The sequence below is a fragment of the Leptonychotes weddellii genome, chromosome 11 (assembly GCF_054177405.1).
Source record: "Leptonychotes weddellii isolate Sample4059 chromosome 11, ASM5417740v2, whole genome shotgun sequence".
NCBI lineage: Eukaryota > Metazoa > Chordata > Mammalia > Carnivora > Phocidae > Leptonychotes > Leptonychotes weddellii.
In genome coordinates, this window is record NC_138379.1 from 47,496,114 (window position 1) to 47,509,721 (window position 13,608).

The following is a 13,608-nucleotide window of genomic DNA, read 5'->3' on the forward strand; positions in this document are numbered from 1 at the left end:
TAAGGTCTGTCACAACTACTCAACTCCACCTTTGTAGTGAGTTCCAATAAAACCTAACTTAAAAACAAGAAGCAGGATGGATTTCGTGGGAGGGCAGTAGTCTGCTGTCCCTGTCTCTAGGACAAAGTGGGTTAGGAGGAGGCAAAAGCAGAACATAAACCAAGTTTCTTATTATATTACTGCCTCCACCAGTGGCCCTGTCTTTCAAGTTGTAGCCACTCTCCCTCACTCTGAACAGTTGAAACCCCAGGGGTTTCTTATTATTGTTGTTTTGTTATTTTTCTGGATTTCAAGTTCCCTTTACAGTTCTAAGGAGGAAGTAGGAAACTCATGCTAATTTACTACCTTGGCAGGAATAGAAAACCAAGTCAGTAATTGTTTTCGTTTGTGTTTTATTTATATATTTTTGGCAGCAAAATTGTTTATTAAAAAAAAATCTGGACTATGAACACACTTCACTGCTTCAGTTGAAAAACCCCAAGCCAAATAAAAGGACCAATATTAAAAAGCAGCATAACTGGTTACTGTTTTATAGATACATAAAGAGTCAAACACTACAGTGTAGGAAGACAATCACCCCCATGTCAGAAATCACAACTTCTTCCAAATAAAGAATATGACCCATCTGCCATATTGAATTGATATTTATTTCAGGACATGCCATGTCAAAATGAAACAAAAGAGTCAACCCTCGCCTTTAACAATAATATCGTATTATATAAAAGCACTTTACAACTCCATCCCATCTTTGAGTATAAGTTAGTGGTATGTGGGCTAATGATTATCTGAAAGCATTTCTCTATTCAGACCCATAATCCAAGTGCTCTCTGAATATTACAAGGTGACAATAAGTGGGAATTGGAGAAGGAAGAGGAAAGAGAGGGGAATAAGGTTCTCCCAGTTAAGGGTTTTGTTGCAATGAGGGGATGAAGAAGTATGAATTATTTTTTGTTGTCTTTTCATCTTTATACTGTGTTAAGTAATGCTTACAACGTAAATTCAGCAGGCTTTTCCTGAGCTGTAACTCAGAAATTTTCTTCCTGCAAACAATGTATTTACAAATGTGTTTATTAACTTACACAGCAATCTCACAATAACTAGTAAAGATTAAAATGGTGCACTCCTAGTATATTTGTTTACCGTGTTTTAAGGGAAATATATATTGCCATGGTGATGAAGCTCTAAACAGACTGGACAAAACATCTAAAAATTGAAAGTAGTTTAAAAAAAAGAAGGCAAAGAAATAAATATCACCAAAGAAAAAAGATTAATTTTAGCTTCAATATAAAACTAAATCACTGGTTAATTACCAAACTATACAGACCTAATAAAAAGCAAAACCAACATTAAAAAAAAAAAGCTAAAAAATAAGGCATAAATCTGCATAATATTGAGTTTTATTTCCATTCTCTCCTTTCCCTCTTCTATGTATGCTTTTCCAGATCTGCCTCTAGGGGCTTATAAGAAACCTGTTTCTATTTTCAATTTGACCTCAAATGTCCTGAGCAAAGTATTTGCTATTCTGTTGAGGATTCTTTTGTTGGTAAACTTTAGATATCATTGTTTCTACTGGTTATTGTAGTTTTGATCAAGGTGCCAAGTTTAAATTCTTCCACTGGTTCTTCTTAAAGGAATTTGATTTCTATAGTGCCTTGCCTACATAGCATTTTTTGAAGAAAGAAAACCCAAGAGAAATCTATTGCTTACAAAAGTTTTCTTCTTTTTTTTTTTAAACAAAGAGAATAACTTTATCTTGACAATTTTAAATCCTGGCAGAAACAGTTCAGAGAAGAATTCAGTATTAAAAACATGTTCTGAAGCACTGTTACCCTTCTCTCCCAGAGACTAACATGTGAAAGGGTCATCTATTTGGTCTGAAACACATTTTATGTTCACTTAACTTACTAAGTACTCAGTGTGTTCATTAGAACTCATTTTGAAGATGCAACAGAACCCTTGTCTTATTCAAGCACTGCCTACCATAATAGTTGAGTTTTGACCTCAAATAAAGTCTAAGTAATTTATATCACTGCTCAATAATAATTTTGGACATTCTGGCCCAAGGTTCGAGCAAGTGGTATCGCTAAATTTGAAGGATCCAATGGGCTTGGTCTGACTGCTGCTTTGTCATACCTCGTCTGTTTTTAGGGAGAGAGAGAAAGAATAGGGAATGCAGTAAGGGAGAGGTGAGAAAAGCAGAGAGATCGAGTAGGTAGGCAAGTGCTGCTATGAACAACTGTTCCTTAACCAAACCATATACTGTTAAAATTTCCATCATTTTAAAGTACATTATCATAACATTGAAAAGGAAAAAAAAAAGTTGAGAAAAATGTATCTAATTTTTAAAGTGGAATATGTTGGAATCATTTGGCTTTTTGTAAAATATAAATAATGAAGACACTGACTTTTTTGTGCTTGTGAAGCTAATAGATCATCTCCACGAGACAGGCAGCAATGATGAATTGCAATACGTTATTACTGAAGGGAAAAGGTTCAAGCCAATATTCACACTGCAGTCAATGAAAGAGTAAGGGGGCCAAAGCAGTGAGCTTCTGGAGAAAAGTTAAAGATGCCATGGGGGATTAGCAGGAGCAGCCTCCTTCACTGACTGGTTGCTCCTGAGGCTTTTCCAGTTTTATGTCAATCACTGAAACAAAAGTTAAGGAGCTATAAATGGGAAAGTACAATTCCAATTCTGCCGAACACTGACATCTCTTGCAAGCCCTTTCAATTCCTATTGGTTTCAGAGTGGATACAACCATTATTTCCTATACAGCTAGTTCACTGTACGAGGTGCTCAAATGAAATAAACTCACCTATATCTACTATATGCAACAAGGGTCAGAATAAGGTTAAGCCCTATTCATGGGAATCTCTTCTAAGGAAATTACAGGAGCAAGAAACCAGATGAAAGATGATGCTCCTTACAGAATTATCTATAATAAAAATCTGAAAATAGCCTACAAAAAGAGTTCTAGCAAAGGAAGAGAATTTAATAGATGATGGGACTTCAACTCTGTAGAACATATTATCCTATTAAAAGTAATAAAGGCTTAGAAAACATAAAACATTTAGCAGTGGGAAAAGCTGAACACAAAGTGCTATGAATTCTATGGCTTAATAAAAATGTATACGGAAAAACACTAAAGGTAAATATAAAACAATTAAAATATTAAAATTAAAAATCCTTTAAAATAACTATTATTAGATGTGCTTCATTATGTCCTGTTTCTGAAAGCAGAGGCCACAATAAAACTCCAGACTGAGTTATTTCCTGCCTGTGCCAAGCAGAAAGCTTGAATGTTAGAAAAAGCAAGGGAGGAAAATATGATATATATTGTAGGGAAAAAGCCTAGAGCCAACAGAACTCAAAATTAAAAGGCAGAAGGCTTGGATTCTAAGTTTCCTGTTCATTAAAAATCAAGCAAGTAGGGGTGCCTGGGTGGCTCAGTTGTTTAAGCGACTGCCTTCGGCTCAGGTCATGATGCCAGGGTCCTAGGATCGAGCCCCACCATTGGGCTCCCTGCTCAACAGGGGGCCTGTTTCTCGCTCTCCCTCTGCCGCTCCCGCTGCTTGTGCTCTCCTGCTCTCTCTGCCAAATAAATAAATAAATAAATAAAATAAAATCTTAAAAAAAAAATCAAGCAAGTAAACAAACACAAACCTTCTCATTGATTAATTGTTGTGAGCAACAGGCCGCAAAGGGTACACGTGAACTACCAGATCTCTTTGCCATAGAAAACCTTGGAGCTTCTAATGCTCCTAAGCCATTAATTCCTGGCTGTAAAAGGCAATAGCATAATCCTTAGCCAACCAAGTGGAGCTCTAAAGACTAGTTAACAATAAAATTTTCTGATGAAACAAAAAGGATACTGTCTTCTCTGCTTCTGTCCTGTGTGCTTTCCATTCCAGGCAAAGCCGCTGCAACACGTCGAAAGAGCTGTGGAGAAAAGAAATGTGATAATTGGAAGGGAAAATTTAGCAAATGGTATCAAGTGAAAGTGGATGACTACTAGATGGTAAGTTAAAAGATATGGCTTCTGGATTATTTCTCACTTAGACCTTAGCATAATGAAAGCATACTAAAATGTCTATTTATTTTATAAGTACTATATGCTGTATGCCATATACAAAGAGGTATAAAGATATGATCCTTACTTTCTAACTGGTGAGATCAGACATGAACAAACAGCTAAGAAATAAGCAGCAAAAATGTGATCTGAGTCATAAAAACCTACTATAACAATTCAGAGTAAGGACAGAAGATTGCTCATTTAGGAAAACCGTATAAAGTGGCATTCCTATCTTTCATAAACAGTTTCTGAAGTCAGTAATATATAGTAAAAGTCAGTCTAGTCAAAATTACCCTGGGTAATTCCTTAGGAAATCACTGTTAGAGACCAACACACCACCTCTCAAATCCAATGCACATGGCTTTTCCTCCATCAATAGAAAAAGTACCAGTGGAAGTAGTTGGCTTGTGTCTGAGGTATGACTTATGAAAAGTTTCTTTAAACGGAGATTCACACTCAAGGACGAGATGGTCACTTTGAGAGGCATGTGGGAACAGAAACTGACCGAAGGAACAACAGACGCATAGCCCCTATTATGTGTCCAGAACTAGGCATATACTCACTGGGTAGAATGGCAGGTGAAATTGGCTGATTATTTCAATCATTTCTCTTTTTGGCATGCAGTATAAAATTCCTAAAAGTTAAATGCACTTGTGATATAACTCCCTTGTACTAAATACCTGCTTGTTTGAGTCACTGTCTCAGGTTCTCTAGGGACAGAGAAATGAACAAGATGTAGCTTTTTAATTCAAGGGAGCTTGCAGTCTGGTAAGGGAGACAGATGCAAACAATTCATTATGTTACAGTGTGATAACTGCCATAAACCAAGGAAATACAAAATGATATGAGAACACAGATATAAGAAGGCCCTTCTCAGGACACTGGGAAAAATTCTTTAGGTGGTGACATTTCAGCTGGGATTTAAAGGCAGTTTAAAAATTTCACTTGGCTGAAAAACATATTATGCAAAAGTGCTCGGAACTTAAGTGCTTCACAAATGTTGCTGAGGTAAAATGAGAAGGAACAGAAACAATAGAAGATCTATTGATGAAAACTAGAACTCTACATAATCTGTTTAGGGAAAGGAATATAGAAAAGGAGCAAATTTTTATCTGTAGGCAGTAGCCTGGTGGGGTAGGATTAGGGAAGATTTGAGAAAAAGTGTAATTGTTTTGGTTCTATAAGGTTTAGTAGCATTTTAGAGATGTATCAAAGTTAGTCATTAGCTTCAATATTCTTTTCCCTTGTCCTTGAAACTACTGAAATCAGAAATGTGCTGACTATACATTATGGCTAGATGCCTAAGTGTTAAAATTACTAAAGCCAAGATTGAATATCACTATTATAGAATGAATTTCTGGGATGCACAGTGCCCATTTGTATCCCATCTGGGACATAGTGCCACATTTGTCACTACTAGACAATCAAATGCCCAAACCATGTTCAGAGAAAAGCACAAGGTATAGTCAGTTTAGGTAGTCCAGACTGGCTAGAGTACAAAATATGTAAAAGGATTAGAAAGAAGCTCTATATATTAAAGGCCAGATTAAGAAAGACCTGGAAAGGAGACAAACTTTGTCCTATGGGCAAAGGAAGGCATTAAAAACAACAGTTTGCATTAGGACTTTTATCGGTGATTCTAATTGTTTTACTATGGCTACAAAGATCTACAAATCACATATTGAAAGTGCTTTAAATATAGGGCAGAATGGCAAAAACCTAAAAACTAAAAGGTGAAGTGTGAAGTTTATATTCTGGGCAGGCCACTTAGGTGACAGGTCATCTTTCTGTTTCTCAGTTTTCTCATCTGTAAAATGGGCTTACAATAATAGTATACTTAACTGACTAGATTATTGTGAAAATTAAGGGAGATCATGAGGTAAACTGCTTAGAACCAATCTGTTATACAGAAAGTCTGTAATAAACAGTAGCTCTATTTCTACTAAAGACTAGTCATAATAACTCATGGTCCTGTGGGCTAGGGGAAAAGAAAATTTTTCCAAATGTTATGAAATGGAGTGAATTATAGGACTATAACAAGATGCCAATAGGTGTAACATTCTGCTTTAAGAAGCTATTTAAAACTGTTGGGAAAGGTGTGGGGGTTGGGAAAAACCTTCTGAAAATATTAGGGCAGAACTGAAATGTTCTTAAGAATATCTAGAAATCTTCCCAAGATCTCATAGTTTGCTTCTGACATTAAATATTTATTAAACTGTTTAAAAATGCACCATCTTCAGCTCTTAAGGATATCAAAGTTTATTATAGGCTAGCTTAAAAATGGAGGCATTGGGAAGGTTTGTTTACCTTCCATTTTCTGTGAAAATGGAATAAAATGGTTTACAAGTTTTGATGCTTTAAAAAAAGTACATAAAGAGGTCTTTCAGAGATGGTATTGTTATATTTTTACCTACCTATTCTCATAATATAACACAGAATTTAATGTGTTTCTAGAAAGAATATAAAATTCTAATCAAGAAACTGTAGTACTAACTACCCCATTATTATAGCTTTGCTTTGTAACCTCAAGGATATTAATTTCCCTAATCTTTAGATTCTTCTTAATAAAAAGGGGGCTACAGTTGTGAAGTTCAACTTATTTTTACCTTTGAAAGTAATCAGAAAGAAATATTTTAGGGATGTTTCCTTGAATGGTTATGTGTAAAGTCCTTCCCTCTATACCAGTGGTTCTCAATACCTACCATGCATCAGCATTACCCAGGAAACTAAAAGCAAACAATACCAGATACTTGGGTCCCACGTGCAAAGATAGATTTAACGAACTTGGGGTGGGGCGGGGCCCTTAGTTTCATAAAAAGATCTCTGGATGATTCTAATGTGCAGCCATGGTCAAAGACCTATGCTGTAACACTAATTTAAAGTAATCAAAAAGCTAATACTGAGTGCTTACTTTGTCAGAATCTTCACGTTTTCTCATTTTAATCCTCACAGTAACTTGTGAGGAAGATATTAATACCCTCATTTTATAGAAATCTAAGGCTAAAAAGAATATGTACCATATACCAAATAAATAGCAGAACTGAGATTTCAAAGTTCATATTTTTTTCTACTACCTTATACTGCTTAGTATAAATGGAAGTTTTTTCTAGATGGAAAAGCACTGCGGAAAGGCCTGTGTGAAGAAACAGCTAACAATCCTGGGTAAGAGGAATTTGCTTTGTGAAATACTATTACACACACACAAATCACAGACATAAAAACTTAATCCATTTTCTTAGGACTTAAACATTTTATCTATAGCTTTAACCAGTATATTTGAAAAACTTGGTGTTCCCTCAAAATATTTCAATTAGAGTAAAGGAATCAACACCACTAACCAAAACTCAACCCAGGACACCCTAAAATGAGCCAAGTAAAAGTTTTACAAAAAGCAAAGTTCTATCCTTACAGAAATATATGTAAGACAGGAAGGAAAAGACCCTAGGGGATTAAGTTGTTTTAAATAATCATTAGAGGAAAATCCATTTCTTAAATACCAATGATACACTAACAGAGGCTTCTGCTTTATTAGGAACACAGATGACTAAGATGGGGCTTCCCTTGATCATCCTATCTATATGTAATCTTATTCATTTCTTCAATAAATATACCTCCTTGTGACAGCACTGATTTTACATCCCAATTTCTGTGGATCTTACTGTCTCTGTAGTATTGGCTAAGCATTTATCATGTATTACCTACCCTTTACTACATGATTTTCATGAGAATGTGACTCTTCTCAACTATAGCATAAGCTTTTTAGAAATTAACAATCATATTTTACATAACTTTAAATTCTCCAAAGAAACCACAATGGTCTTACAGACTGTAGGTAATTGATACTTGTGAATTAAGGAACATGATAAAAGTATAAGATGAAGAACTGTTATGAGCCAAGAACTATGGCAGACATGGGATATAATGGTGTAGAAAAGTCACTATCCCTACCAATGCTTAAAGTACATATGCTTCTCAGCAGGTATAACATAATTTACACACACGTGCATGTGTGCACAACCCCACTGTATGTATGTAAGCTTTCATTGATCTGTTAGTACTGATGTACATCAGCTATCACTAATTTTCTTTCAAACAAATCTTTGTCTTCTGACAAGGACTGATGATTTTAGAAGTTAAAGATCAAGAAGTGTTTCTCTTCTTTTCCCATTTGCCAGCACTGTAAAATTAGAGAATATAATAAGAAAGGTGACATCCACACACTTAACACTTCACTAAAAGAGTGTATTAATTCTCAGATGAAAAGTCAGATGAAGCCTTAACTAATTACCTTCTCATTACCATTTCCCTCAGCAATTTAAGCACCATACCACTTTCACAAAAGAAAGCAATATTACTGCATTTTAAAAAACAGAAAAATAAGGGTTAAAATATTTACCACAGGCTATCTGTTTTTTGTGTGTGTATGTGTGTGTGTGTTTTAAGATTTATCCATTTTAGAGAGAGAGAGAACAGGGCGAAGGGCAGAGAAAGGAGGAGAGAATCCTCAAGCAGATTCCCTGCTGAGTGCAGAGCCCAATATGGGGACTGATTTCAGGACACTGAGATCATGACCTGGGCTGAAATCAAGGGTTGGATGCTTAACTGACTCATCCACCAAGGTGCCCACATAGGCTACTTTGCTATGAAATATTGAATGGAATGAAAAATATTACTTAAATATCCTATATAATATAAATGATCATGCTAAGTATTATTACTTATTATAGTTCTAGCCCTGATAGCATTTTTATTTAAAAAAAAAACTGTAACAATATTTTTTAAGACATGCACCGGGTTTTAGAGTTAAGTGCTTATACAAGATTAAAGAGCAGAGGGGTTAAGCACAGAACATTTTTAATTTTTTTTTTTTAAGATTTTATTTATTTGCGAGAGAGAGAATGAGAGACAGAGAGCATGAGAGGGAGGAGGGTCAGAGGGAGAAGCAGACTCCCCGCCGAGCAGGGAGCCCGATGTGGGACTCGATCCCGGGACTCCAGGATCATGACCTGAGCCGAAGGCAGTCGCCCAACCAACTGAGCCACCCAGGCGCCCCAGAACATTTTTAAATAAGAAAAAATAGCAGTACTGGTCAGGAATAAATTTGTTTTATTTTAAGCCAAAATTTTTAGGCATTAAGGCCCAATCACTTGAACCATAGTCAGACATTAATGATGCATAATTAATGAACTCTCCTAGAATTGTTTAAAAAGTACATAGGGCAATACAGAAAGTCCATTTTCAGCTTTTATTACGTATATTATAATCCAGTATATAAGGGAGTAGGGAGAAGGAATCCAATTAGCAAATTAGCAGAAAGCTAGAAACATCTATGTGGAAAATACAACTGGAAGGTACCTTTAATACTGATAAACACATCTATACAAAAAGACTACCATGTAATTTCCAGTGAAAGCACATGATGATTTTGTCAAATGAGTACAATGCACAATCATCAAAAGTAATTGTGCTTTGCAAACATATACGGCTGAACAAACATATGCAGTGCTTACTTAATAGGCATGTAAGACTGTGATTCCCAATGTTTTCCAAGGCAATGACTGGACTATGAAATTTACCTGGTAAATTTCTGAATACCAACACCATTTCTGAATTGTGACTGACCTACAATAAAAATCTCAGAAGGGGTCTGGATTATTTCTTCATAGTAATTTCTGTTAATATGTGGTACTTATTGAATATATAATTTAAGTCAAAAATCCACTTATTTTAATGCTAGATAAATAACATACAGAACTCAGGAATAAATTGACCTTCCATGTTAGAAAAACCTAAGTATGTACATGCTAAATAGTCTCAGTTGTTACATTTATCAGATATTTTAAGTTTTACCCCCATAATTTTTTTTAAGATTTATTTATTTATTTATTGGGGGGGGAGCTCATGCAAACAGAGGGGAGAGGTAGAGGGAGAGAGAATATCCAGCAGACTCCTCACTGAGCAAGGAGCCAGATGCAAGGCTCAATCCCACAACTCTGAGATCATGACCTAAGCCAAAATCAAGAGTCAGTATCAACCAACTGAGCCATCCAGGCGCCCCTACCCCCCATAAATTTAATATCACCTCCAGTTTGGGTAATAGCAGACTAACTTGTATAGCACTAACACTCTTGCAGATGGCAATTATTAACTCCAGACAAACTGTAAAAAACAATTATTTGAAGGCTCTCAAGAGCAACACAAAGCAGATACAAATTAGGGAGAATTCAACACTGGGAAGAAGGGAACCCACACTCACTGGGTGAGATCCATGTTTATACAGGTGTTCCCAAGAGCCATTCCTAGCCTGTGCAATATGATGTGGCCAGAACTCATGCAGAAAACTCGAGTTTTAAAGTTTTGCAGTGTCAGTGGACTGCTAGTGTGGCTGGACTGAGGAAGGAAATAACTAAGGAGGAAGCCAAGAGGAGGGACCCTAAATTCTACACATAAATTTCCCGCAAATCTCAACTGACTCTTGAATGGTACATATATAGGAGAGACTGCAAGAAGCCCATCTGAAAACAACAGCTAGAAGGCTGGAAGAAATGAGCAGAGATTTCAGTTACTCCCTGCTCCAGGGATACACTTTAGAGTCTGAATCCCACCAAGACAGAAAAGCTTGATAAATACCTCAGGCTTCCTACAGATCCACCCAAACAAAACATAACATCAAGACTCCACAAGTTCAAGGTGATCAGCCAGCAATATAACAACCTGCCATAATAAAACTCAGCATTTTGCAGAGAAAAATAACAGAAATCAGAGTCGCTGTATATTATATACAACGATGAGCATACAACCAAAGATGGCTAGACACATGAAGAAACAGGAAAATTTAACCTAGAGGCAAGAGAAAAATAGCCAATAGAAACAGACTCAGAGATGACTCAGATGTTGGATTAGCAGACAATTTCAAGGCAACTATTACAGATATGTTCAAGACTTGAAGGTAACAATGCCACAATGATCAGATGGGGTACTCCAACAGAGAAATGGAAACTTAAATGGAAACATCTAGGACTGAGTACAATATCTGAAATGATAATTCACTGGATGGACTTAATAGCAGTTTGGATATAGGAGAAAAAGGACTGGTGAACCTGAAGACACATCAATAATATTATCCAATCTTAAAAAAGAGTACAAAAAGGATAAAAAAACAAGAGGCGCTTCAGTGACCATGGGAAATATCAAGCCATTTAACAGATGTGCCACTGGAATTCCAGAAGAAGAGTTAAGAAGAAAATGAGGGAGGAAAAATACTTTAAGATAACACATTACATATAGAGAACATACAAATTACAGCTCACTACTCATTAGAAACAATGGAAGCCAGAAGACAATGAAATTGCATCTTTACAGTATTGGAAGAAAAATATCTGTGAACCCCAAATTCAATAACAAAAACGTTCTTCAAAAATTTTTCTTCAAATGGTCTTTTGGGCTATGTGAAAGCCAGGCAAATTCATCACTAGGAGATGTCAATAAGAAACAATAAAGAAAGTTATTTAGGCTAAAGGGAAATAATACCAGATGAAACTCATATCTGTAAGAAGAAATGAAGAGCAATGGAAATGGTAAATATATGAGTAAACAGAAAAAGCTGTCCTTTTTCTTAATTACTGTTTAAAGCAAAAATTAGGGATGCCTGGGTGGCTCAGTCGTTGGGCGTCTGCCTTCAGCTCGGGTCGTGATCCCGGGGTCCTGGGATTGAGCCCTGCATCGGGCTCCCTGCTCGGCGGGAGGACTGCTTCTCCCTCTCCCACTCCCCCTGCTTGTGTTCCCTCTCTTGCTGTGTCTCTGTCGCTGTGTCTCTCTCTGTCAAATAAATAAATAAAATCTTAAAAAAAAAAAATTTAAAACATTACGGAGTTCATAATGTATGTAAATATCAAATATGTGACAACAATAACACAAAGCAAAAGTGCACAGGTACAAAGGATGAAATGGTATATTAACTCTAGTTTAATCCCTCGAGCAACCACTAAAAAAGTTATGAGGTTTAGCTAAAAAGAGTTCAAAAAATAATATAAAAATATTTGCTTAAACTAAAAATGACAGACAAGCAGATAACAAAGAGCAAATGACAGACATGAACCCAACTACATAAATAATTACATTAAATATAAATAAACCAAACACTCCAATTAAAAAGCAGAGATTTTCAGACTGGATTTTAAAAAACAGTGAGATCCAACTAGATGCCATCTAACAGTGACCTACTTTACAAGGAAAAAGATATACCAAGCAAACAATAAGTAATAAGAGAACTGGTGTGGCTATATTAAGATCAGATAAAGACTTGGAAACAAGGAGTATTACCAGAGATAAAAAGGAACTTTTCTTAACACACACAAAAAAACCCAAAAACAAACCAAAAAACCCACAATGCATTAGGAAGACAATAACAATCCTAAATATCTATGTGCTCAATAACAGAAATTCCAAACACATGAAGTAAAGCTGACAGAACTAAATGGCAAAACAGGCAAATACAAATGTTGTAGATTTTAATACCTCCCTTCTCAGTAACTGATAGAACTACAGACAAAAAATTAGTAAGACTATTTAAAATACGAACAATGCTATCAACTATCTTGATATAACTGATATTTATAAAACACTATACCTGACAACTATACAAAAACATTGTCTTCCAGTGGAACATTCACCAACACAGGCCATATGCTAGGCCATAACACAAATCTCAATAAATTATGAATGACTAAAATGTTACATAGTATAGTCTCTGACCACAACAGAATTAAATTGGAAGCTGTAACAGTAAGAGATCTAGAAATGTCCCAACTATTTGGAAATTAAATAACATATTTCTATATCTTCACTGATGTAGTCATTACATCTACATAAACGTTTATCAAAATTCACCTAAACGTAAACTTTTTTTTTTTTTTTTTTTAGATTTTATTTATTTATTTGAGAGAGAGAGAGAGCACATGAGAGGGGGGAGGGTCAGAGGGAGAAGCAGGCTCCCTACCGAGCAGGGAGCCCGATGCGGGACTCGATCCAGGGACTCCAGGATCATGACCTGAGCTGAAGGCAGTCGCTTAACCAACTGAGCCACCCAGGCGCCCCACCTAAACGTAAACTTAAGATGTGTACATTTCAGGGGGGGCGGAGCAAGATGGCGGAGGAGTAGGAGACCTGGATTTCGTCTCCTCTCAGGAATTCAGCTGGATAGGGATCAAACCATTCTGAACACCTACAAACTCAACAGGAGATAGAAGAAAGGAATAGCAAGAACTCTCTGAACAGAAAAGCGACCACTTTCTGGAAGGTAGGACGTAGGGAGAAGTGAATCCGAGGCGATATTCGGGAGGATAGACGGTGGGGGAGGGGCCTCCGTCGGCCGCTTCTGGCAAGTGATAGAACCACGGAGCACAAAGTCGGAACTTTTAAAAGTCTGCTCCGCTGAGGGACGTCACTCCGGTGGCTAAGAGGGGGGTGGAACCCTCCGGGACAGTGTGGTCTCAGGACCCTTGGGGTCACAGAAAGACCGGGGGTGCCTGAGTGC

At 36.5% G+C, this 13,608-nt stretch overlaps 1 protein-coding gene across 3 annotated transcripts in view; it reads right to left on the reverse strand.

Annotated features, from left to right (window-relative positions):
* Window positions 1-375: 375 nt before the first annotated feature.
* RAB6A (RAB6A, member RAS oncogene family) overlaps window positions 376-13,608 on the reverse strand; it is a 63,847-nt gene continuing 50,614 nt past the window's right edge. For 2 of the 3 annotated variants that reach the window (XM_081798803.1, XM_081798802.1), the window contains 2 exons: window positions 3,874-3,940; window positions 376-2,647 (listed from right to left, as the gene is read on the reverse strand). In XM_081798803.1, coding sequence (XP_081654929.1) covers window positions 2,583-2,647; window positions 3,874-3,940 — 132 coding nt within the window. In that variant the 3' untranslated portion in view covers window positions 376-2,582. The remainder of the gene's footprint in view (window positions 2,648-3,873; window positions 3,941-13,608) is intronic. The other variant, XM_081798801.1, reaches the window with a different exon arrangement.